This window comes from Haemaphysalis longicornis, unplaced genomic scaffold (genome assembly GCF_048455015.1).
Source record: "Haemaphysalis longicornis isolate Haplotype H1 unplaced genomic scaffold, Haemaphysalis longicornis Haplotype H1 scaffold_12, whole genome shotgun sequence".
NCBI lineage: Eukaryota > Metazoa > Arthropoda > Arachnida > Ixodida > Ixodidae > Haemaphysalis > Haemaphysalis longicornis.
This window is the reverse complement of record NW_027526225.1, coordinates 27,604,297-27,628,862: the sequence shown is the minus strand read 5'-3', so window position 1 is coordinate 27,628,862 and position 24,566 is coordinate 27,604,297. Positions and strand designations below refer to the sequence as shown.

The following is a 24,566-nucleotide window of genomic DNA, read 5'->3' as shown; positions in this document are numbered from 1 at the left end:
TCTTGATCGAGGCTTTCGTGAGACGAAATTGTTAACGCGGTCGCAGCGATGTGGAGGGGGCATAGTTAACGAAGGGCAAGTGCCAAGAACGCATGGAACAAGTGACAGGAATGCTTGAACGAGACGCTCTAAAGGTAAAGCTTTTATAGACTGGTAAATCTGGTGGCAATGTTTCTAGTTTTCAACACTGTTGAGCAAAAAAGAAAACATTAAGCATGTTTGAGGCAAAACGTCCACACATAAGTGATATGTGCATTTTTCTTTTAATTGAAGAATACCCGCCTGGTTGATTTTTGCCGTAACAAATAAACACATACGCCGGAAAAAGAAAACACCTCGCGGCACCCACTCATGCCAGTGTTCGAAGTCCGAAGTTCGGAGGGTAAAGCGCAGCTCTCTCCCCTCCCAAATCACCCGGGACCAGACGATCAATGCCTCCTCTACACCGATGCTTCATGCACAGGAACGCATGGAGTCACTGCGTGGACCAGCCCCACTCATCCCAGCATCGAAGGCAGTATTCCCTACGCCTCTGCCACATGCACCCCAATCCTGCTGGAGTTGCAGGCTATCCACGACGCCCTACTATGTGCAGCCGCTTCCAATGAAGACTTGAATACCATCAATCTTCGTACCGACTCTACGCAAGTGATACACTATTTGAAACAGGTTGCGCAGAACCCCATCATCTGCCAACGCATCCACCAGCTCCACAGCAAAATAACATCCAAAGTGGTTGTGTCGTGGGTTCCCGGTCACACCAGTATTGCAGGAAATGAACGGGCTGACTTCCTGTCACACAACTGCCCGGCCCCATCATCCCCCGCCCAGCTCCCAAGTGACCCATGGGCCACAAGAATGGCTGCAAAGGAGGACCTTCGACGCCGAACGCGTGCTCTCATACCTCCGTGTTCGGTTCTCCTCCCCATCAATCTTACCAGGATGGAGGAGGTTGTACTACGAAGGATCCGACTGGGCGTGGCTCTTACTCCTGCCCGCACGAGTGGATGGAAAGGGGACTACCGAGGACATGTAAAATGTCCAACCTGCTGTGAGGAAACGGTTCCGGCCGACCTTCACCACCTACTATGGACATGCCCTGGAACTAAGGACATTCGAAGAAAATGTTTGATGGCAGCAGGCCTAAATTTGCAGAAAGACACGCATTACCATCGGTGGCTCCATGGTCCTGCCTACCGTTCCCTACTGGACTATATCCGGGAGGCCAACCTAGTTTCCTGGATATAGATCGGACCCGCTTGGTGTCTACTAAGCCTTGAGGCTATTAAATAAACGAACAAACAACAACAACAAGTCCGAAAGTAACAAAAGGTTCCAGTAGGTGGCACGAGCAGTGGAACGCGACAATAATGAATAGGCGTGAACGGGTATCGATGTGCTGGTTTTGAGAAGGCCTATGAAGCCTACCCTTGCGATAAGGGAACGACTGGCGGCTTCGCTGTTACCATCAGAGTTCGCGAAATTAGGTTAGCGAAGCTGGGCTGAATTTTTTCAGGGTAGTGTATATTATCACGGCAACACTAATAATTGCCGTCCGTAATTCCTCACGGCAGTCGCCTCTGATTGGCTAAGCATGCCCCCGCAGGTTTTATGGGTCAAATATTTTCTAAAAACTCGTTCCTACAGCTGCTTCTTTGGCCCTGTGTTGTAGCACTCGAAGTTTTCGAAGCTTTCGCTCGTGATGATTTTGTCAATGATTTTTTATTGTGGTAATCATTGTATCAGGTGATTGACGCACATGACTTCTATACTCCTTGACAACTTAAGAACGGCACCGGAAGTTGCCGCTGTGCCTTATCACCGTAGCCGGATGTTTCTCCGCGCGGCGCAAGTACGGCGTTGCTGGGAATATTTTGAACATGGCGTGAGCCGTTCCCGTGATTTTTACAGCAAAGCTGTAAATGGCTAGGATCCAGCAGATCGTCTCCGGTCCCAGAGCGATGTAGACAGGAGTCGCTAGCAAGCGTAGCGCCACGTTGCGGAGCCCACTCAAATCCCCGGAATCGTGAAACTGTGCGCCACACCCCTGGGCCATGGAAAAAATCAAACAAAATTAAAAAGGTCCTAGGGCCTTCATAGAGCATGCGCCGTGATTACCATACCCGCGCTATAATAAATTTCAACCCACGATTCCTGTGTGTTTTGTAGCGTAAGGTACACTGGCCGAGGTTGAACAGTTTCGCGTGTGCCGTGAATGGCCGTTCTGCGCAAGCGCGAGCAGCATTGGATTGGATTCGATTCGATTGGCTTGGCTTGGATTGGCTTGGTTTAAATTGGGTTGGATTGGATTAAAGTGGATTGGGTTGGATTGTGTTGCGTCATAGCCGCGGCAGACGCACTGGCGCCGGCGCGTGCCCAGGTGTGCGCTCAATTGCGCAGTAGCCAAGTCTGACGCTGCGTCGGAGCCGCTTGATAGCCGTTTCACGTGGTTCGTGAAGAGCCCTGCTGGGAATGCGCGAGGAGCAGTGACTGCACAGGACTAAACTTTCAGTTAACAACCAGGAACAATGCTCAATCGCAAATTACAAACAAACGTGTTTTGCTTCATGCACCCCTTGGACTACAACCCAGTCAAACCTCACGTTGAGGCTCGACACCGCAGCTTTGCTGGCCATCCCTCTTCACGGAGTGGAAGGGCTCTGAATTTTTTAAATGCAGAGCATTTCTTTAACTCACATGTAGCGTCCGCCGTCCGTCCGAAACAGCTCAGCGCGCAGGTGCGCCCTCTCCCCCACTCCTCCTCTCCCGCATCACGCTACCCTCCTCGCTCTCAACAACAGGTCCGCACCCCTCCCCCTACACTATATAAAAAAATAACTTACCGGCGCCTGGTTTCGATCCCACGACCCTGCGGGCGGAACGCAAGGTACATGGTGCTCTACCCACTGCGCCACAAAGCCGACACAGAATGAAAGGCTACGAAGGCGCCTTATATCCTTGACTCATTCAAACTACGTCAAGAAGCTGCTGATACAACGCATTCACTACCACCAACTCCCCAAACACTAAACGTTAACGCAATACACCCACCCCCTATGCGACGCATTTACTCGAGTCCCCCTCGGGGGGGGATGGGCCTTCTTGGACTTAATATGCTTATAAACGACTACAGTGACGACAAACTGCGTGAGACAAGGCAGAAGATATCACGCATTTATAGCAAACCCCTTTCAAAACGCGCGCGCACTGCCGTCACGGGTCCGGCGCTGGCGGAGTGATACAGTACATGAGGTGGTGCCGTTCTTAAGTTGTAACCGAGTATAGAATAGGTTGGAGTAGGTTTAATATAGATTGTATTCTGTGTCGTTTGGCTTGGTTTGGTTGGGATTGTTGCAGTTGGGCTGGATTTAATGGGTTATGATACGTTAGGTTAGGTTACGTTAGATTATTTTTGTTAGGTTATGTTGGGAGGTAATATTATTCTTGTTCCGTGCCGTGAGATTAGACGCAGCCTTCTTTTGAACCGGCATAACCCAGTGCCTAGCGGGCTACACCAGGATCGTCGGTCAGTATGGTGGTGGTGATGGTGCCCGAAGATATGACTTATACCCACTCAGGGGGATTGGCCAGAAAAAAAAGCGCTCACCGAGACAAAATAATGTCGGGAAATAAAGAAATATATTTAACGAATGCATTTAACGTAGGCGGTTGGAGAGGTTATATAAACAAAAAAATGAACTGCCCCAACATGAGATGCAGCACCAGGAAGTGTCGAAACCAATATAAAATCAAAACTATAAAAAACAAAGAAGAGAAAAAAACATGAAATGTATCTAAAGAAATAAAACAAGAGGAGCAGGGGGTGACGGAGAGGCAGTGGGCGTGAAGGCAATGACAATAGACGCTGGGATCTTTTTGAGGGAGGCCCGGCATGGCCATCTGGGGGCTACCACGGGAGACGGCCAAATTGCAAAATGAAGAAGTGTACGGCGGAGTAAAGATCTGTGCTGCTAAAACCCAGCACCTGCGCCACGAATTATGAGATTACAGGAACAGAAAGTGGGGCGGCCAATCGATTAAACCTGCTTTCCAAGTATTTTTTTCGCAGTACCGTCGGCAGGAGAGGAAAAAAACATGTTCGGTTGTCTCTACTTTGCTACAAAATGTACCGAGTGGTGGGACCAGATTGCAGCAGTACAAGTAATAATTTAAATTTGGCACATCTCAGCGAAAGCTGGTAGGGGTAACTTCACAAGCCCGTGACTGACCAATCCGGAACTTCCATGAGTGCCGGAGGTGCTCGAGGTCAATACTTGTGTACACAGATTCAGCCTTGCATTAATCTTCGAAAGCTTGCCGAGCTGAGAAAATTTAAAGGGCCACTGACACAAAATTTTGAAGGCGAGATAACTTCGGAGATAGATTGGTGGGAACACATATACATCATCTGCAAAATATCAGCGGCGAATACAGCCTAGAACATATTTAAAATCAATTGTGAAGTGTGCGAAACGCAACCGAGCAGCCAGCAGAGGACCACGCGCAATTGTAAATAAACAACATCCATACACATCATGAGTTTGTGTTTGCCGCTTCCGCACTACCGGCGTTTTTCGCCGGCTCGCCCGGCTCGCCGCTCCAATCGGAGGGCCGGAGGGCGGAGCTTCTGCTCTCGAGAACGAACGACCCGATCGTTGGCGGCGGAGGCGCCGTGATTTCGTCAGCTAATCGGGCAGCTGGCCGCGACCAAAGTTCTACAGCGATTCCAGGCACTCTGTTTCTATTACTGTTTATTACCATTGGATGCGAAAACGCGCCGGAGGCACGAAAAGCTCACTGAGTTAGCCGCACGGTCGCTGTGCAGGCGGCGGCCACGGCCGCGAAGTGGCCCTGGCCGGCGCAGGTAGCTCGAGTGATAGCTTGTTACCGCTGCACGAAATTGTCCCCAAGTCTCGACCATGGTGGCTTACATGAGAAAGGAGTTAATGATGCGATGGCGGGTTGCATTAAAAATTGTCATCTGCACCGCTTACGAGAGCGGCACTCGAATATCCGCCGCAGTGCTGAGCCGAACACATCTGTAGGCGGACCAGCAAAATAGGAGGAGGAGAGGAGATAGCCTTTATTACATTAGGAAGACGCTAGGTCAAGTGGGGGAAGTGGGAGTAGAGGGTGGGATATTCGAGGCTTGGGACATCTTGAAAATAAACCGTTCAAGTTGAAGCTGGTTGGCTCCTTACGAAGGCGGAAGAGGCCACGTGGGCAGAGGAGAGCAGGCTCACGGCTCTAAACTGCTCGCGCTAGACCGCTTTCTACAGAGTAGTGCGCAATTAAAGTCAGCGTGGAGGGTTCCAGTGTTCGAGGGTCGATGTATGAGGAGGAGGCATTTGGAGGAGGCTTGAAGTTTCTGTAACGCGTAAATTTTGGACAGTGCCAAATTAGGTGCTGGAGATTGGCGGGTGTGAGGGAGGCGCAGAAGGGACATCGAGGCGGCAGGGATGGGGTATACCATTTACGGAATGTCTCTGGGGTTAAGCTAGCATTTGCAAAATATTTGTTCATAAAAATTTCGGCTGATCTTGGGAGCGGGGGTAGAGCAGATAAAAAGCCGGTTGGAGTGAGGGTCTTGAGGCGGTCTTTTTTGTCTTTTTTGTACCGTAGAATCTGTATGGCTGGCGGTAATGACTCAGGAGGCGGAGGAGCCAAGTCGGGTAGCAGCGGAGGACTGGAGGTTATACACTCCCGTGCAGCCGAGTGAGCTGCCTGGTTCCCCGGTGAAGACTCCTCGTGTCCAGGCGACCAGTCGATGCGAAGATGGATGCCGCTAGATTTTAGGATGGAGATCTGATGCAGGATTTTGTTGGCAATGGGATTGGTGGATGTGGGACTTTGTAGTGTCTTTAGGGCTTCGAATGAGTCCGTCAGGATGCGTATTTGTGAAGGGACGGAGGATTGAAAGTCGAACATGAGGAAGTCGATGGCTTGAATGATGGCATGGAGTTCCGCTTCCAGAATGGTAGCACATGGAATATTAAGGGTTCGTTTGCCTTGGATGGAGGGGAGATCAGGTGATGTCCATACGATGCCAACTAGTGGATTAGCTATGCTTGCGTCGGTGTAAATGTCAATTTCTTGGGGGCGTTTACTGTTCCGGAGGGCGTTGATGCGGGCTGCGCGGACGGGGTGGGCGTCACGCGGGACGGGATGGGTGGCTGTAGAGTCCGTGACAGAAGGGCGGTTCCAGGGAGCCAAAGGCGGTGGGATGTCATTGGGTTGTAACGGCTTCAGATTGTCCCAGGCGATGATGGAGACACCTTGATGAGTTAATGAGCGTTTATGGAGGGATTGATGTACTTGCTCTTGAATGATATTTTCCAAAGGGGGAAGAGCAACTGCAGCTTGCAGGTTCTCAAGACGAGTATGTTTGGGTAGTCCACTGATGGTGCGAAGGGTGGCTCTGTGCAGATTTTGAAGTATTCTCATGTGCGTTTTGTTAAGGTCGTAGGATTGGGCTGCGTAAGTTATAGTACCAATGGCGACAGCTTGTGCTAATGTTTGGGTCGCCTTCTGGCTTGCTCCACCAAATTTGTTCGACAGACGACGTATGGTATGTTGAATTGTTTTCCATTTAGGTTTGAGTTGTTGTAGCCATATTGACGGGCTATTTTTGTGTCCGATTGGGATTCCGAGTAATCGCATGGGTTGGAAACTAGCGGTTATAGGGGTACCGGCGAGAAGAAGAGTTAGAGGATTATAGTGCGGAGGGGGTTTGTGGCCAAATACGGGTAAGAATTCGGTTTTTTCAGGGGCCAATTCGAGACCAAGAGTGGCCAAGGAGCATTCAAGGCTATTTACTGCGGCTTGAAGTTCGGTTTGCATGTCTTCCGGGCATAAAAAGTCGGCTGATTCAGTCCATATGGTTACGTCATCAGCATATATTGTGAAGCGGGCAGCAGAGTCACGCTCGGGATTTCGAGCTACCCTCGCCATGGCGAGGTTAAATAGGATCGGAGAAAGTATGGATCCCTGAGGTACCCCGCGGTCAAGGTAGTATGTGCGAGGACTCCAGCCTGGGTGCGATCCTTGAATTCGTATTGGACGAGCGTTCAGGAAGTTGCGGATCCAGATTTGAGCCCGGGCGCTTGGGTAGGCGTGTGCCAGTTCTTCTAGTATGGCGGATTGGCTGACGCGATCAAAAGCCTTACGTATGTCCACTGCTAGTATCAGGTCGGGAGGAGAGTGGTTATGATGGGAGCGATTTATCACTCGGCGTAATAGCCAGAGGCTATCGTGAGTGCTCAGGTTTGGGCGGAAGCCAGTCTGCGCAGGATGAAAGTATGACCGTACATATTCCAGGTAATGGGTCATACGGTTATTTATGAGCCGTTCTATGAGTTTACAGGACACAGGAGTGAGCGAGATGGGGCGGAGGTTTGTGAGTTCAGTTGGGCCAGTACCAGGCTTCTTGGGTTTAGGAATAGGGAAGATGAGAGTTAACTTAAGAGGTTCAGGAACTTCACCAGTTTCCCAGCAGCGGTTAACATGGTCAAGTAAGACAACAAGGGAAGTCTTCGGCAAGTTGCGGAGGTGTTTCCAAGTTACACCGTCATGTCCAGGGGCAGATTTGGGTTTACCTTGATGAATGGCCGTGTGAAGTTCATTGAAGGTGAAGGGAAGGTCGAGGTCATCCTGTGGCGAGGAAATAGGTATGTATGGAAGAGGGGGAGGGGGATTGAGTTGGGCGTGGGGGAAGAAAGCCATAATAATATCATGCTCAACGGTGACAGGGTCTTTCGTGAGAGTGAGAGTAGAAAAGAGGGGAAGTCGCTGTTTTTTCTTAGGGCCAAGACTTTGGTGGATCTTCCATAGAGCCCGAAGACCTTTTCCATGACCGAGCGTTGCACAGAGGTTATTCCAGTGGTTATGAGAAAGGTGACGTTGATATGACGTGATGAGTTTATACGCCTCGAGCGCGGCCTGTAGGGGCGCCACTGAAATCCCCCTAGCGGCCCGTTTCGAAAGCAGGCGCGGGAGTCCCCGGCCCGCTCCCCCCTGTCGCCGTTGCTTTTGGGGCTCGTTCAAGACAGCGATTTACCATTTGTCCGCGTTAGAAATACCGAATAACGTGGAGCAGGCACTCTGTTTGCAAGCGTGCTGTGTTCACGAGAGTATAAACGTTTATGACGCGATCTTACTGAGATCTATATGAGCGCCGGGCATGTGTCACAGGCCGGCGTCCCGAAGTCAGCATTTGCATGCAGCTGATTGCAATTCCGCTGCCCTGAAATTTAGTGGCAGTGTCTCCGTAAGCAGTGTTTCCTCCGATGGTCATGTTGCGGCCAGACACACTATGATGTAAATCGACTTTGTGCACCTACAAAATCCAGCGGAGCACTCATACCTGACAGCACGCAAGTTACGCCTGCCAATATCACATATCAGATATTGATCAGTACCATGAACAAGCCAATGCGGCATAAATTTCACAAACATTGTACCAGAGAAGTACGATGGATAATGCAAAATTACACTCCGGAGTCAGCACACGACGACAAATTTAATGCTGGGTCGTCTTCTCCCGAGGTGAGCGCTCGCCAAGATTCATTTGTTACATTTATCCTCCACGAGAAGCGCGAAGATGGGCTTATAGAGTAATCCGCGTCCGTCACCAAACTCTTCTTCGAAACATCGTCATATGACACAGGGAGACTACAGAATCTAGCATAAACCGAAATCAGAGACCCTTATCAGATACAACACTCTTCCAACGAGCCCGTGTGTACGAGATTTCGGCGCACGCTAAGAATCTCCAGGTGGTCAAAATTAATCCGGAGCCCTCCACTACGGCGTGCCTCATCGTCTCCATTGCGTCGGCGCGTTAAACCCTGCAATCAATCAATCAACTCTTCCAACAACACTTGTATCGCTTGTGAACTGCCTACCCTGTATTCTTCAAAAAATGCGTCCGCGGAGTGCTCCTGCAGCCGTTCGTTGAAGGCGAAAAACAAACGAAAAGTGAACACGCAGCTTGTGTGTATGATTACTAAAACGTTCATTCGTTGATTTCGCTCCGCATTTGTAAACAACGATAGTTAAACGTCCTCCTCCTCACCCCCCCCCCCCCCCCCGCCTAGCGAAATATCAGTGCATTTCGCATCTATAGTTGGTCTGGTGAATACTACCTTGCTCAAACAAACGTCTTTAGCATTTCAGAAGCTGCACTCGGTTTTTTTTTATTCCCGTACGACTATTCTATTTATTCCCGACTTGCAGACCATTCATTTTCCCGTGGTTTCATTACCATCGTGTGAGTAAGCGCAAAATGAACAAGGACGAACGAAGTGAACGGGACACGGCGCTCGTGTCCCGTTCCCTTCGTTCGTCCTTGTTCATTTTGCGCTTACTCACACGATGAATGACCAACTCGCCCAAGAAACCACTCTGATTCATTAACATATACCTCGGTTCTTACTATAAGGCATGAGTGGGCACATATCGAGTGTACTTAACATTTTCGCGTAGCTTATATTCCCATAAAAGGCACAAGTTTTTGTGAGCTATTGGGTTATCACATCCCCGAAACATATTTTTCTACGACGTACATATTCGAAGCAAAGCCGCATTTGTTGTCTGCGCTGCAAAACGAACCAACCTCTTACAGTGCCAATATCAGGTCTAAACGAGGCGACAATAAATAGAATTCACTTGTGCTGACGTGTTCGAAGGTGACAGCAGTAATATGCTGCTGCCCGTCGCCGACGCCCGCAAGAGCGGCCAAGAAGCGCGCAGAACCGCCTCCCCGGGTAGCTCTTGTTGGCGTCAGAGCGCTCTACCAAGACGCGGCTGTTTCTTTTAAGTGCCCTAAACGTGCAGTTAACTTACAAACGTCACCATAACAAGTTGTTTAGTGCGCGGAAAGGCAAAGAGAAGCGAAAGAGTACCAAAACATTGCATGAACCCCTATCAGCCACGCAGCGCTAATCCCGCAAACGCCGCGGAGAAGCGGCGGCAGGCGGCGCAGCGATCGCGAATGTCGAGGCGTATACTGGCGGCGGATGCGGACAAGGATTGAATGGCGTTTGCCGGTAGTTCGGTACAATTGTGTGAGAAAGTGTACTTTTTTCCAGAGGTTTGTGAGGTGGGCATCGAGGGCCGGTGTGTCTGAAGAGCACTCGATTTCTTCGGTGGCTGCTTGGGTACCAGTTCGAATGAGATTCGTAAAATCATCGAATGAGGTGGGAGGGTCTTTTTGATCTATATGTTCGCGGAAAATGTCCCAGTCAAGTCGTGATAGGGTTTGCTTGGTACGCGTTTTCTTTCCATGAAACGAACGTTATAAGGAGGGGGAAGTGATCGCTACCCCAGGTTGTAGAGTATGGGGACCAGCCCTTGATGAGACCGGGCGTTGCCCAAGTGAGGTCCGGTGTGGTGTCTTCCTGAGCTTTATGAAGGCCAATTCTTGTCTTTTGGAATGGTTCATTGATAAGAATGAAATTGTGGATATCCATGGTGTCGGCGAGAGAGCTGCCTCGAGCAGAGGTGCGGCTGTAACCCCATTGAGGGTGAGGGGCGTTGAAGTCACCACCAACTAGTATTGGAATATTTGGGTGATGGGTGATGAGAGCCGGGATCCAGGCAAACTCGGAGAAGCGTGAGCTACTCTCGATAGGTTTATAGTAGGCTGAGACCAGAATAATTTTGCGGCCAGTAGGAAGGCGTGTGAGAACTGCAACGACTTCGTGATTACAGGAAGAGAACTCAGGGAGGACGATCGGTGAGGTCGCGATATGAGACTGTACAAGAATGGCGGCATACCCTGGGGTGATAGCTGATTTTACTTTGTAGCGACCGCGTGTTAGTTGAGTGATTGATGGGTTTGTGTGTGCAACGTAACCGGGGATGCTCGGAGTTCCGTGTGTTTCTTGGAGGAGAATAAATGAAGGCTGGGTTCGTTTAATCTTCATCAGTAAAGTAGTGCGTTGGGGCTGGAAGCTGCGGCAGTTCCTTTGCAGTGCAGTTATTGGAGCAGTCATGAGACAATCTGCGGACGCGGAGGTGGGATCTTTCTCGGGGGCTCTTTGGATGGGTCAATGGGCGGAAGGCGAGTAATGACTTGCTGTATAAGTTGGCGAAGTTGATTCACATGCGTGTCGATGTAGGCATGCGTGTTTTTGCAATCTTCCTGTCTGGCGACCCGTTCTTGATGGATGTCAGTACGTATTGTTTGTAGTACTTGGGTGAGTTGGGCGTCCATTTTAGATTTGGAGGTAGGAGTTCGTTTTGTACTAGGGCTTCTAGTGCGCCTTGTGGATGAAGGTGGCGTCGAAGTGGGCGTCGAAGTGGGCGGTTGGGAGGAGGGCGGTTGGGAGGGCGGGGGTCTAGGGTGTTGGGCTCGTTTAAGTTCCATGATTTCAGCCTTGAGTTGCTGGTTTTCCGCACGAAGGGCATTCAGTTCAGCGAGGATATGGGCCATATTGCTCTCAGAGTTTTTCAATTGAGGAGTATTTTTGGGCTCATTTGTAATGCTTTGGGTAGTAGGAAGACGGGGGAACGAAATGTCTTTTTGCTGCACAAGATCCGCCCAAGAGACGCCATTGGGGCGGTCCTTGGCAGGGGGTTTGTTGGGTGGCGTAGGAACTCTTCCAGGGCAGGTGGGGTTCAGCGCAATGTGGCCCAACTCATCGCAAACGACGCAGTAAATGGTGGGTCCACAGTCTGTAGTGTCGGGATGCATTTTCCCACAATTGCGACAAACTGCAGGGGAAGGACAATGTCGAGACATATGCCCGATGTTATGACAGTTATAACACACCATGCGACGCGGTTGATATGGTGACACTTTGATTATGGCCATATAGTATTTGACCACTTTTGGGAGAGTTGGAGAGTCGAACGTTAAGACGGCTCTACTGGAGCGGCCAAGGCGGTGACTTGCGATGATTTTGGCTTGTTCACAGCGAAGCCATTTCAAAATTTCTTCGTTTGTTTCATTGGGCTCAACTTCAATTACACCTCTAGATGTGTTGGGCCGATACGGGGACAGTTTGATTTCGATTGGAATGGTGACTGAAGAGCCGTTCAGGAAGAAATGTAACTGAGTAGCCGATAAGAGACGTTGCGTGTGGGAATCGTCGTAGACGGTGATATAAAGGCAGTTACACAGTGTGTCGTACCGGTGGGAAGCTAGTTCGGCAAGATAAGGGTTTGGTGCAGTTGTGCCAATTAGTTGGGCCAAGGTGTGTTTGGGAATCTCATTGACGCTGATTTTAGCGAGTGGTCTGAGCACGAGCAGCGAGCGTGGCCTACTCACCCGATCAGTTTTGTTCACGGTTCTACTGGTGGAAGAGGTTGGCCGAGTCCATGAAGCACGGTCATTGAGAGGGCCGAGTTGAGAGTCTGTTTTTGGGAAGTGCGGATGAGCTTCAACTGAGCTGGGAACACTTGGCGGGTGTTGCACGTCGTCTTGCATACACACATCTTCACATGCCGTAGTTGGGTCACTATGGGACGCTGTTCCATGGGCGGTAGATGAAGTGCTTGGTGGTGTAGAGGTGCAGGGCACGGTTGGAGGGACAGTCACATTCTGGGTCGGTGGCGGCGAAGCCGCGGTCAGTGGGGGCAGTGTGGTAATCACTGGCGTTGCAGACGCAGGAAGTTGAAGCGACGCCGGCTGCAAGTCCAGCACAGGGGGCCGCCGTAGCGCCGGCGGCGCTGACATGATAGCTGCGAGGCCAAAGGCAGCAGTGGTGGTGACGGGGCTAAATAAAGCCCCGTGGATCAACGAAACAGGGGAAATTGGGTATTAAAATGAAGCGTGGTGCTTTGCAAGCAACGGGGTATCACTAAAAAGAAGGTGGGTGGTAGCGAACACGCTTTAAAAGCCGTTGAAGCAGGAGCCGATACGCAACCATACCGGCAGGCTCTTCGTCGTTGTCTTCTTTCCAGCAAAATAGAGAGGGTGTTGACCTGTAGGCAGACCGGCCGGCTGCTCCCAGCGCGCGTCTTGCCACCCACCGTCTCGAGCGTCGCGCGTCGTTCTTTAGCCGCGGTAGCATGCACTCGCAGCGCCTGCGTCACATCCACGGTCGCTTTTAAGTGCGAATGCACTTTATAAGCGACCCCAAACCATCCACCGCCGGCGGCGGCGGCGGCGGCGTCCGCAGGGCTCCTCTATATTTAAAAAAAGAAACAGCATCCGGCGCCAGGTTTCGATCCGAGGACTTTGCGGCCGCAGCGCGACGCTCTACCGACCAAGCCACGGACGCGATGGTGATATCAGTGTTAGTGACGCGCCTTATATCTTTAACGCATTCAAACTACGTCGTCAGCGGCGTGCGTTGGCGACTCAGCGGCGTTATAGCGGCTTCATAACTGCGTGGTGTACACGTGATACTACAAACCCGCTGCGGGGGCCGAGCGCAAGCGCCGCAAGCGGGCCGACAACCGTGCATTCGCACTTTCACATTCTCCCCCTCGGGGAAATGCGGGGGAATTTTTTTAAATTAACCGCCTCACGAGATCAGTATGTGGGGGCATTCGCAGAAACTGCCGTCGATGCGGATTCGACAGTGCTACGGCGGCTCTGCTCTGTGATATACCTCCGACGGTCACGTGGTCAGCTTTGTTCACACAAAATCCACAAAATCCATCGTTTCGCGGCACTCGCTGAAACCGAAACTGCGTCTGGCCGCATTGAAAATGCCTCTAATTAAACAACCGTCGCACGCTGAAGCAAATTAGGTTTCTACAGATTATAAGTAGGTCACTAGCTACTTATCGCAACAAAAAAAAAACAAGATGCAAAATTTTTGTGTCAGTGCCCCTTTAAGGGCGGTAGAGCCTTCCCCACCGGGCCATTGGATGCAATGCCCGCCAGAGTGTCTGCCGATTCGTTGAACCAGATGCCTCCATGTCCAGACACCCACCCCACCAAACGAAGTTTTTGTAAAGACGGAGGCAGTAAATACCCAAGGGCTCGACGTACGGGAGATGTTTTTGGGCACGATAGAGCCATACAAAGAGAAAAAAAATCTGTAAGTAGAACGGTTGGTTGGTTGGTTGGTTGGTTGGTGGCAAAAAAATGGCTCATCCCACTCAGGGGGATTGGCCAGGAAATGGGTGCTAACTGAGATGATGATTATGATGATGATGACGATGAACAAAACGTTTATTATAGAGCAAAGGGGCAAGGGAATGGGGTGTGGTCAGCCTCCTATGTCCAGGAGGCCGCGAGAGGACGCCGCCTTCACCGCCCGGTCGACCAACATAGACAGAGAAAAAAACTGGACTCTGGATTAAAATAAAGTGAATGCACGAAGTACTCGGCTAGGAAAGAAGTGTATATAAACGGGAATAAAACAGATAAGTATATGGCCAGAAAAGGAGGTGCGGCAGCAGAGAGGACACCGCAACTATAATGTCAACACTTATGAATAAGGAAAGGACCGATCGAAGGAGAGCTGTTAAAAGTACGTAAAGAAATAAAGCAAGAAGGTACCGCAGTGAAGGAGAGGCAGTTAGCGGGAAGGCAGTGAGTACAGGCGCTGACGTGTTTTATAGGGCAGCTCGCCATCTTGATCTAGCGGCTAGCACCGTAGACGGCGAGATTCAGAGATGAATGAATGTACTGCGCGGCAAAGATCCCCGCGGTAAAATCCCAGGACTTTCGCCCCGAATGATAATACTAGAGGAACAGAGATTGGGTGGGCCAATTGATTAAAAGCGTTTTTCAGATATATTTTTCGTATGGAGGTGAACCGTCAGCAAAAGAGGAAAAAATGTTCTATTGTCTCTAATTCATTACAAAATGCACAAAGGGGTGAGGGGGCCAGATCACAGTGGTGCAAATAATAATTTAAATTTGGTACGTCACAGCGAAAGTTAGTTAGGCTAACTTCACATTCTCGTAATTGACTAATCCAGCACTTACATGAGTACGGAGGCGATCAAGCTCTGAACCTACGCACGCAGTTTCAGCCATGCTTTGTAGGAGGCCTAATCTACGAAAACGGGCCGAAGTGAGGAAATGTATGGGCGGCAGGATTTCCACCACTGGGCCACCCAATGCAATTCCCGCAAACGCATCTACCGATTCGTTAATCCAGATGCCAGCGTGTCCAGACAACCACACCAGACGATGTTCTCGTACTGATGTAGGCAATAAATAATTAAGGGCTCGACGTAGAGGATGTTTTTGGGGACGAAAGCGCAGTGCAAACTGAGAGAGAGTCAGTAATCACTATTACACGTTGTTTATCAGAAACTAGTTTACGAAGGGCCTGGATAATCGCCAAGTATTTTGCATGAAAAGAACTAGTGAAGTCATGTAGTCGGAGGGATAAGGCCCAATCTAAATCGGGAGAAACAATACCCGCGCCTGCCTTCTCATTTTGGACGGAGGCACCAGAGGTCAGTATATGCTGTCCCTGTTTGCCTCGTTTTTCCTCTTCTGAAGAGGAATGGCGCTTAGCAACGGAGAGGGATTGTGATTTGATTTGATTGATTGATTGTAGGGTTTAACGCGCCGACGCAACGCAGACGATGAGGCGCGCCGTAGTGGAGGGCTCCGGATTAATTTTGACCACCTGGGGATCTTTATCGTGCGCCGAAATCTCGTACACATGGGCGTTTTCGCTTTTCGCCTCCATCAGAAAAGCGGCCGCCGCGGCCGGGAATCGAACCCGCGACCTCGTGCTCAGCAGCGCAAGGAGAGGGATTGTGAAGGGGCTACTGAGTCACAAATGCGTAGGTTTTGACTAAGTCTACTGACAGATCTAAAAAAAAATTGTCGGTTCCTCTGTCAGGAATCGGAAAAACACAAAAGTGAAATGTGCAGCGAAATCTGCAGCTGAGCATGATTTCCGGGTCGGGGGCTGTCTTGGGGGTGCGCCTGGCGAGCGACGTCCTGCTGGTGGGTCGCTTCGGCAAAGGTGTACTGGCGTCATTTTCGTTGCGGATATGACGTCAGCGATATCTTGAGGTATCGCGGCATAAACCACTTTCGTGTTAACATATAAAACCCGAAAACGAACAAACCCTGAGTATAACGTACTCTTAGTACTAAAAGCTGCTTCCCCGCAAGAAGACCCTGTGTGCAGGGGTGCACCCTTTACAGGACGCTTGCTTTGTTATACTGGCGTCATTTCCGCGTCGGATATGACGTCAGTGAAACCTCTGTATCCCGGAATAAAACACTTTCGTGTTTAAAAAATCGCATGCAGTTCATACAATGGGGGACGGGGGTCGCTCCTTTCGTTCCCTTCCGTTGCGGTTGTGTATATTTCTGTTGTATATTTTTCCCCTCCTTTCTTTTTTCTTCCGTGCATGCCTCTTATATACATGTTTGTGCTTTTCGAAATAAACTCAGTTGTTAGTAGCGCCTGTCACGTTTGCCACCGTCCCCATCTCTTTTGCGCTAAGCCTCCCTTTCAGTATGTACCACCTAGCCCAACAGCACGTTCTAGTCAACTTCTCCCGTGCCTGCCCCCGTTTGAACGGAGGGGGGGCAACCGCGGACCGGCTTTTGGTGGGCCCTATTGGGAGTTTCGCAACTGGTGTATATCGAGTAACTCTGTACACCACGAGCCTGTTCAACTCCCTATCCAGGCCAATCTTCCAAGTGGGTATGTGTTTAAACAAAAGTACCAACAACTCTCTGCACTGCCCGCGTCGGAATCTAAAGCCTAGCTCGCATTCCGAAAGCTTTCCACTTGTCACCTAAACAGCCGCGACATCGGAATCGTTGTGAGCTTTAGCTGAGAGGACCCCGAGTAATTTGTATCCCGGCCGGGGCAGTCGTCTCGGCAGCACCGCCGGTCCATCTGGCTGCGCCTTTCCAACCTTCAGGCAAGTATTCCCCCACACCTGCGGTTTTGGACCTTCTAGTTTGATCTCCCGGGTGGGCTCTTAATGATTCGCAGTTTGTCTTCTTTAGAGAGAGGGGAAAAAATTAGCAGTGGCTTAGCTCGGCTATGCCAGGATATACGTAGCGTGAACTAGGGTTCAGCAGGTTATTCTTGGCTTTCCTGGCTGTCTAGGAACCGCCCCGCCATGTGTATACCCCCGCTGATACCTCTGCGCATGCGCTGAAAATGAGAGGCACTATCAAGCGGCTCCGCCCAAGCGCCAGACTTACTACTGCGCAACGGAGGCGCACAGCTGGGCACGCGCCGGCGCCAGCGCGCCTGCCGCGGTTATGACGTCACTCCTCTGGAATGGGCAAACCGGCGAGGCGCGCGCGGAGCGGCGGCTCCGGCGCGCCAGCTGTGTGCAAATGCGACGTCAGTGCTTCTCGCGCATGCGTAGCACGGCTTTCCGGGAGCCACGCGAAACTGCTCAACCTCGGCCAGTGTAGCTCACGCTACAAAACTTGCCGCGTATACCTACGCTTCGCCCCAATTGTCTTCCAAAGACGATAGTCTTCGGCCGTTTCAGCTACGGTGATGCCTCTCTCCGTTGCCCCGCCCACTTCACACGCTCTTCCGCTCCCGTCTACCTACGCCCACCATAAAAACGGTGGAGGTTTGCTCAAGCCGATTCAGTTCAATTCGTGCGCCTTTGAATCGTGTGTTGGAGTGCCGCCACAAGGTTTAACCTCGGGCGCGATCTCTCTGCTCCCTTTGTATCTTGTCGAAACATTGTTTTCTGGGAGCACCTTTAATTTGTAAATATCAGGCGCACATATATTTTGAACTAAGAGAACACGGCGAGTACCACTAAAACTTGGTGTTTTGCCTCAAATACGCCTAACGGTGTCTTTTTGCTCAACAATGGAGACAAGTATGAACACCGCACCAGGTTTGGTGGTTTCGAAAGGCTTTGCCTGTACACGCTCCTGGTTCAGTGATTCATTTTAACCTTTGGCCGTGCGGTTGAATCGAGGGACGGGCCGACAGACAGACAGACAGACAGACAGACAGACAGACAGACAGACAGACAGACAGACAGACAGACAGACAGACGTACAGACAGACGTACAGACAGAAGACAGACAGACAGAAGACAGACAGACAGAAGACAGACAGACAGAAGACAGACAGAAGACAGACAGACGTACAGACAGACGTACAGACAGACGTACAGACAGACAGAAGACAGACAGACGTACAGACAGACGTACAGACAGACGTACAGACAGACGTACAGACAGGCGTACAGACGTAAGGAGCAGGCAAATATTTTCGCCTTTAAGTAGGGCAATAAAGACTCGTCTGTAAAAACGGCCTGTAAGGAAACTGCTCAAGAGCTGCATAATTGTATCACGGAAGCGGCATGTGTTCCTGCGCAGGGCCTTATCGGGCTCGCATTGCGCAATCTGATCCTTGATGTATTGCTGTGCATAATGACGTAAATTGAGACCCGCCAAGAGAGTTTAATTGGTTGGTTGATTGTTGTAAGCTGTTTCGCTTCAGTGCTGCCATTTCTTTGTCTTCTAGGCAACAGCGTGAGAAAGGCGGGGCAAATGAAACAGAAAAGAGGAGCGCTGCCCAAAAATAGTATAATCGTCAAATTTCCACAAAATATAAACGTTAGCATCTGCAGAAAAAAGAAGAAAGGCAACACAACCAATCCGCTCGAACACGTACGCTCTCTTCCCCCCTAACCCACATTGTAAACACTTCGTAAAGCTTTTACTTAGAACACGTACACCTTCAACAAAGGACCGCTGCCGGACTAATAATAGAGTTACAGCGTAAGGGAGGTTCATTTTCCTCGTATTTTTTGTGCTCTTGCCAAGATGACACCAAATCAACTCGCCCGGCCTACCGCTCTTTTATAGTGTTTTTTTAACTTACCGCCGAGGAAAAAAGTGCCGCTATTAAGCCCTTTGTTACGTTGGCGGAGACAGTCTGACCAAGCGACGGGGCGCGTGGCACCACGCTCCGTGCTACAGCCTTCGTTTCTTCCTCTACGCCTGCGAACACTAACTAACCCGCTGTTTCTCGCTGCCCATGTCATATTCCGCTCTAACAGTGGAGTGGTTGTAGGTCGAGCCTTTTCGTCCGTCTGCTGTAGGTCCTGCGTCACACAGGGGTGGGAGTAGGTTCCCAGACCCACCGATAAAGGGCGCAGAGGTCTCGCAGGAACTAAGCCACTAAATAAGCTACGCTTAAGAGTAACGACACTGACGCACGGCGGCCGCCATTTTGGCGCCTTGCGCCGGGGGGGGGGGGGGGGGAGCTTTATGCGCCCTATTGCGGCTGACATTGACGGACGGTATTGGTCCGGGCGCCGCTTGGCAACCATGACAGCTGTGTTTACTTTTCGAAGATTTAGAGACAGCGCGTTAGTGCGAAAGGGTCAGGCTCGGTTGCGCTAGTGTAGCTTATTTAGTGGCTCTAGGTTACGCTGAGCCACTAATTAAGCTGCGCTTTTTAAGTGGCTACAGGTTACGCAAGGCCACTGTCACTATTTCCCAGCTGGAAGCGATGCAGGCGTTTTCCACTTCCTGCCGATTGAAACAGCCTAGTACAAAGCAGCACGGCATCGCTACTCTGTCTGAGGCACGGTAGCTATTCCTCCACCGGGGTCTGAGGGCTTGAAAACTCATTCGCAACGCGTCATACAGCCGCACTGCGCTCCAAAAATCCCGACTTATCAAAGAGCGCGCGCTCGGAAACACAGAGGCACCAAAATGTCAGCGTCGATGGGTCTTCCCTGGGCAAACAAATGTCACGTGACGCAGTTCGACCAATGGCCGCTGTCGGCGGCATAGAACAATGACAGAAAAGAGTGCCGACTCTCTGAAACCTCATCTAGTGGTTCTCGCAGGAACGGGTTCCTCTCCCTTCCACTATGAGAAAGGGCCTCCCACGGCTTACGTTTAGTTGTCCATTTTTTTGCGCGAACCGGGGAATTCGCGCGGTGACGGTGCTGCCGTTCCCGGACGAGCTCCCGGTGACGTTCTAGCCGACACAAGAAAACCACAGTTCCGCTGTTCCACTAGGTTTCGCACTGGGTTGAACTCGGTTTAGTTTTTGTTTTTTTCTTAAATCGCCGACCACTTCATGTCTGTGAACTTGGTCATTTTGCTTAATTGCGCTGCAACATGATGCGCGAGCGCCAACTGGCGGTGCCTGTACGTAGCTTGAATGGACTACATTTTTCGCTCTGAAATAAGCGCCAGGAATTCTGGCTAGTTTCCAAGACTACACGGGGAAGCCGAGACGGGTGACTTACCCCCGTGCTTTGCCTCCTCCAATTCCGGCCGCAGATCCCCGTATACGAGCTGTGATGAGCAGTATCAGCGACTCTGGTGACGCCTCGGCGGACGACGCTTCGAAAGCCGACGAGCTCCCAGTCTTCCGTAGACTGGTAAGTGTGTACCGCCTTCGATCAAGAGGGCTGATTTCAGCCGGTGATGTTCCGCGTAGTCCACATTGACATTCCTTTCTCTAAATAAAAATTGTGGCCAGCTCACTCTGTGAAGGAGGGATACCAGCGAAGAACTCAGCGAGTTGCCGAGCTGCTAGTTTTACACTCTGTCATTCCCTCTTCGGGCTACGCGTTCCATCTTAATCGACCAGATTTAGGGGAAATCGCCAAGGTGGAGTAAGTTTCTGTGAAGGAAAGTTTGACATCCACCTCAAGGCTACAAATGAAAGCCTGTGTAGCCGTACGGATGAATTTAGGTAGATGTCAAACTTTCCTTCACAAAAACTTACTCCACCTTGGCGATTTCCCCTAAATCTGGTCGATTAACACCAGTTCATCCCTTCGAGTTGTTGATCACTTCGCTCTCGGGCTGCGAATGACTAGCCTCCTGGTTAGCTCAGTTGGTAGAGCGACTGCTCCAGTTTGGCGGTGGTCCCGGGTTCGAATCCTGTACCAGGACGAATTTCTCTTCAACGGCGAAGTTTCTGAGGAAGCTGTATAGCTTTCCTTTGTAGCCGTACACTGTAAACGCAAACTAGCCGGAAATAGAGTTTTAATCAAGTAATGTGCCCTGAAAAGTACCTATAGCAAAAAATGTACTCCCTAGGCATGATCTAAAGAAGTGGACGAACCTCCACGGTAGTACCGTTGCCCATCCGGGTAGCAAAAGGGAGGATTTAGAACGACTTAACACCATTTGTGAGATGGCGTTCGGTTCCTTGTATACTACCACGTCCACAATAAACGCCCTATCTGAGGTAATCATCTCAAGCGGGCGGTCGCCATGTTAGTCTTCTGTTGTCTCCGTGCACCAGAACTTCAACCGTGGCCTAATGCTAATTAGAACGAGTAAGCAGGACGCAACGGTTGCACGCAGCTACAAAACCAATACCGTACGTATACCCGTATAGATGCTTCAACCAGCGCGATCACAGGCAGAGAGCGCGGCCGTGTTGTCTCAATCTGTTTATTTTGGCGATAGGTGGTGTCAAACTCTGCTGCTAACGAAGAGGCAGTTCTCGCCGTTGCAAACAATTTCAACGTTCATCTGCTTCGCTTGCTTGCGCATACATAGACGATTTAAATTCCCGTGCCAGCGCGCTAACGCACCCGACTGCAGCGACTCAACTTGCCCTGGCGGCACGACTGGCTGCCCGGATGTATACAACCTCTCAACGCAGCGCGGCCGGTGACTCTGCGCGGCCGGAGCTTCAAGCCTGGCCTTGGGCCGTCGTTTTTTCTTATTTGTGAAGGACTAGTAGTGCCATTTGGTGGAAAGATTTTCATGTGCCCCTGTCACACGAGGAACGGCCGCAAACAGCATTTGGATACGGCGACAGGTGCGGACAGCTCGCTGGTAAGTGGTCTTTCATCAGTCGATGCGTTTGTCAAACGTTTGGATAGGGTTAACAGCGAAGTACCCGGGTACCCGTGCCGCTCACCGCTCGTACGCGCACGGGCAAAGAAAAAAGCGCACACTCGTATTATTTTACTTGTTTGTGGGTTTTGGGGTATGCGTTCGCATTCTTTTGTAGGCTGGTTTGTAACAGGGCATTCGAGGTAAAATCGTTTGTCGCGCGCGGCGTCGTTTCAAAGCAACGTGGCGGTTACTTCGTGCTGGCGAAAATCAGCGCAGTCTGACGGAAGCGGTAAGGAAGGTAGAGAGGTCGGGGAAGAGGGCGCTAATATATAAAAGAAAGCGTAATGCAAGACGAGAAATATAACACAACCCGCCTGCATTTCTCCGAACTTCAGGACAGAGCCGCACACGGGTACGTTGTCACAAACTCGAGCGTACGACGTCTAAAAGTACCGTATATTTTTTTTTTTTCATTTTTCAACGTGACCTGAGCCACTTATCTTCTCATTGCCGCGCATGCAGACCTGATTGTGTCCCTGTGTTTGAGCGCACAGCCATCCTTTTGCGACATAAGAACCAGCAAACGCGAGAAATTGTAGAAGCCAGCCACATCAGAAAAGCTGGTTCCGAATGTGTCAGTCATCCCTCTATCGCCCTGCTTAATCGAGAAGTCGCATATTTAGACGCACATTGAGCGCTATTTCGATGCTTCTTCTGGGAATGAGTGTTGGGGGTGAGAGGGGGGTCTTAATCCATGTATGATGCGGTTATCTTTGCTGATTTTTCGCCTTTCGTGCGCCTCAAAGTTCGTTTTGTGGTTTTGTTGTTACGGTTTTTTAGTATTTTCGGCTGAGTGCACCAAGAACTGTGGCGCATTGGGGCGCGGCAATTGGGCGCTTGGGCATATAAAGCTTTGAATTGTACAATAATAAACTAGTTGCGAGTGTGCGCTTGTGCCGTCTTCATGTGTTCTTGTCCTCGTTAATTTGCGCGCAGTTTATTTTTCGCAATGCATAATTACCAACTCGCCCAACTCGCAACCCTTTTATAGATCCTATACTCCGTAAAAATGAGTTGCCTGTCCTTTTAGGTACGGCAAAATCTCGCGCAGCGCATCATTCTGCCAGGGGGCCATATCCTAATGTCAATGCACACACTATGAAAGCAGCTTGCACTAAATGCGTCACATTGTCTGCTGATAAGCATTTTAGATTCGCCTCTCTCATCATCATTCACTTCGTGGAGATGGCGGGATTTTCTTTCATAGCTTGTTGTCACTGCAGTAATTAATAGCAGAATAAGTCATACAAATCACAGAAACGGTTCGTTTCACGTTACACACTAACACACTTTGCACCACACGGAGGAACAATCGGTTGCAGTGATGAGGCATAAGGGTAACTTGTTGTTAAAGGGTCATTGAAGACAACCAGCAAGTTGATTTCAAACGGAAGTCGGACCTCCGCATAGCCATTTCAGCATTGATTTAGTGCCAAGATGCCTTAAGTGCTGAGAAATCGCTGTTCAACTGCTCATCAAGCGTGACGCAAACACGACTGCAGTCGCTGTTTGCATCAGGATAAACCGGAAGCAAGTGAAGCAGCGGTGATTAATAGCAGTATACAAGCAACTGAATACAACATTACCACGTACCAAGCAGTTTGGTCAGTTCCGGTCAAATCGCTCATGCTTCCCCAAACTCCCCTGTCATTTGCCGTTCGAGACCACTAAGCAAAATGTTTCTCCATTGGACCTGTGATCAGTATTTACGCTTCACTGAACAAGAACATTGGCCTTTTGAGGCCTCGCAAGTTTTGGCGTTGAAGGATTTTCTCATGCGTAGCTCGCATGCTCCCTTGGAAAGCGGTACTGCCACCCCAAGTATGGACGAGTAGCACCATCCAGCGGCAGCCAAGAAAGAAGTTGTGCGCGTCAGGCCACTTAAGCCCTTCCGGTGAAAACGTGTTTTTGCTAGTTTCAACCTTATTTTAAAAAAAATTCCAGGTGTAAGAGGGGTATAATAGTGTTCCCCGTGAGCTAATCTATCAACCTAGAGAGACTTGCATTTTAACTTCACTGTCATTTAAAGTTGTGCTCGAGTATATTGTGCGGAAGTAATATCTTTTTTATTGCTGCAAAAGCCACGATGGTTAATGTACTGGCACTTGGTTTTATGAAGCCTTTGCATTCCTAATTTAAGTACTGAAATTCGCAGGGAACCTGGCATAACAATTTTATTACTGTGCCGAATTATTAAGTTCGTTTAACCATAGTGTCTGTTTTGAATTTTACATGTGGGGCATTTTTTTTTCTTTTTTGCTTTTTCAGGTAGATGTTCCTTTGACTCCCTGCCTGCATTCCGCGAAAGGGGAAATTAGCATCCGCATCGATGGCCAGAGTGTCTTGACTGCATCATCTTTACTGGGAGGACTGTGTAGTCTGTTTGCATCGTTCTGGGTTTTCAACATTCAATATCCCAAGAAGGCACACAGAGCTCTAACGTTTGTGGAACATGCCTTTTTGGACCTTGCCAGCACCAAACCACGTGTGAAGGATTTAGAACTAATTAACTTTTATCGCATCAATGTCCCTCACCAATATTTTATTTGTTTTCAATCCTGTAATCATTGGATAGTAGTTTAAAGAATTTCGTATTATGTTTCTGACGTTTTCTTTTTTTTTTTTACTGAACAGGGGATATTTGATGGGCCCTTCTGTATGCTGATAATACAGCTATCTTTTAGTGAAGCAATAATATTAACCAACTAATATAACTTGATACAATTATCTAAATAATGTTGGCAACTGGTGCCAAATGAATCAACTCAAAATTATCGGAAAAACACGAATTACATGGCTTTTTCTTCTCACT

At 49.9% G+C, this 24,566-nt stretch overlaps 1 protein-coding gene across 5 annotated transcripts in view; it reads left to right on the top strand.

Moving 5' to 3' along the window:
• The window catches only part of LOC144162522 (uncharacterized), a 112,072-nt gene that overhangs the window by 7,775 nt on the left and 79,731 nt on the right, over positions 1-24,566 (top strand). For 4 of the 5 annotated variants that reach the window (XM_077693087.1, XM_077693090.1, XM_077693089.1 and 1 more), the window contains exon 2: positions 20,174-20,274. In XM_077693087.1, coding sequence (XP_077549213.1) covers positions 20,194-20,274 — 81 coding nt within the window. In that variant the 5' untranslated portion in view covers positions 20,174-20,193. Of the gene's footprint in view, positions 1-20,167; positions 20,275-24,566 lie in introns of all 5 variants that reach the window. The other variant, XM_077693088.1, reaches the window with a different exon arrangement.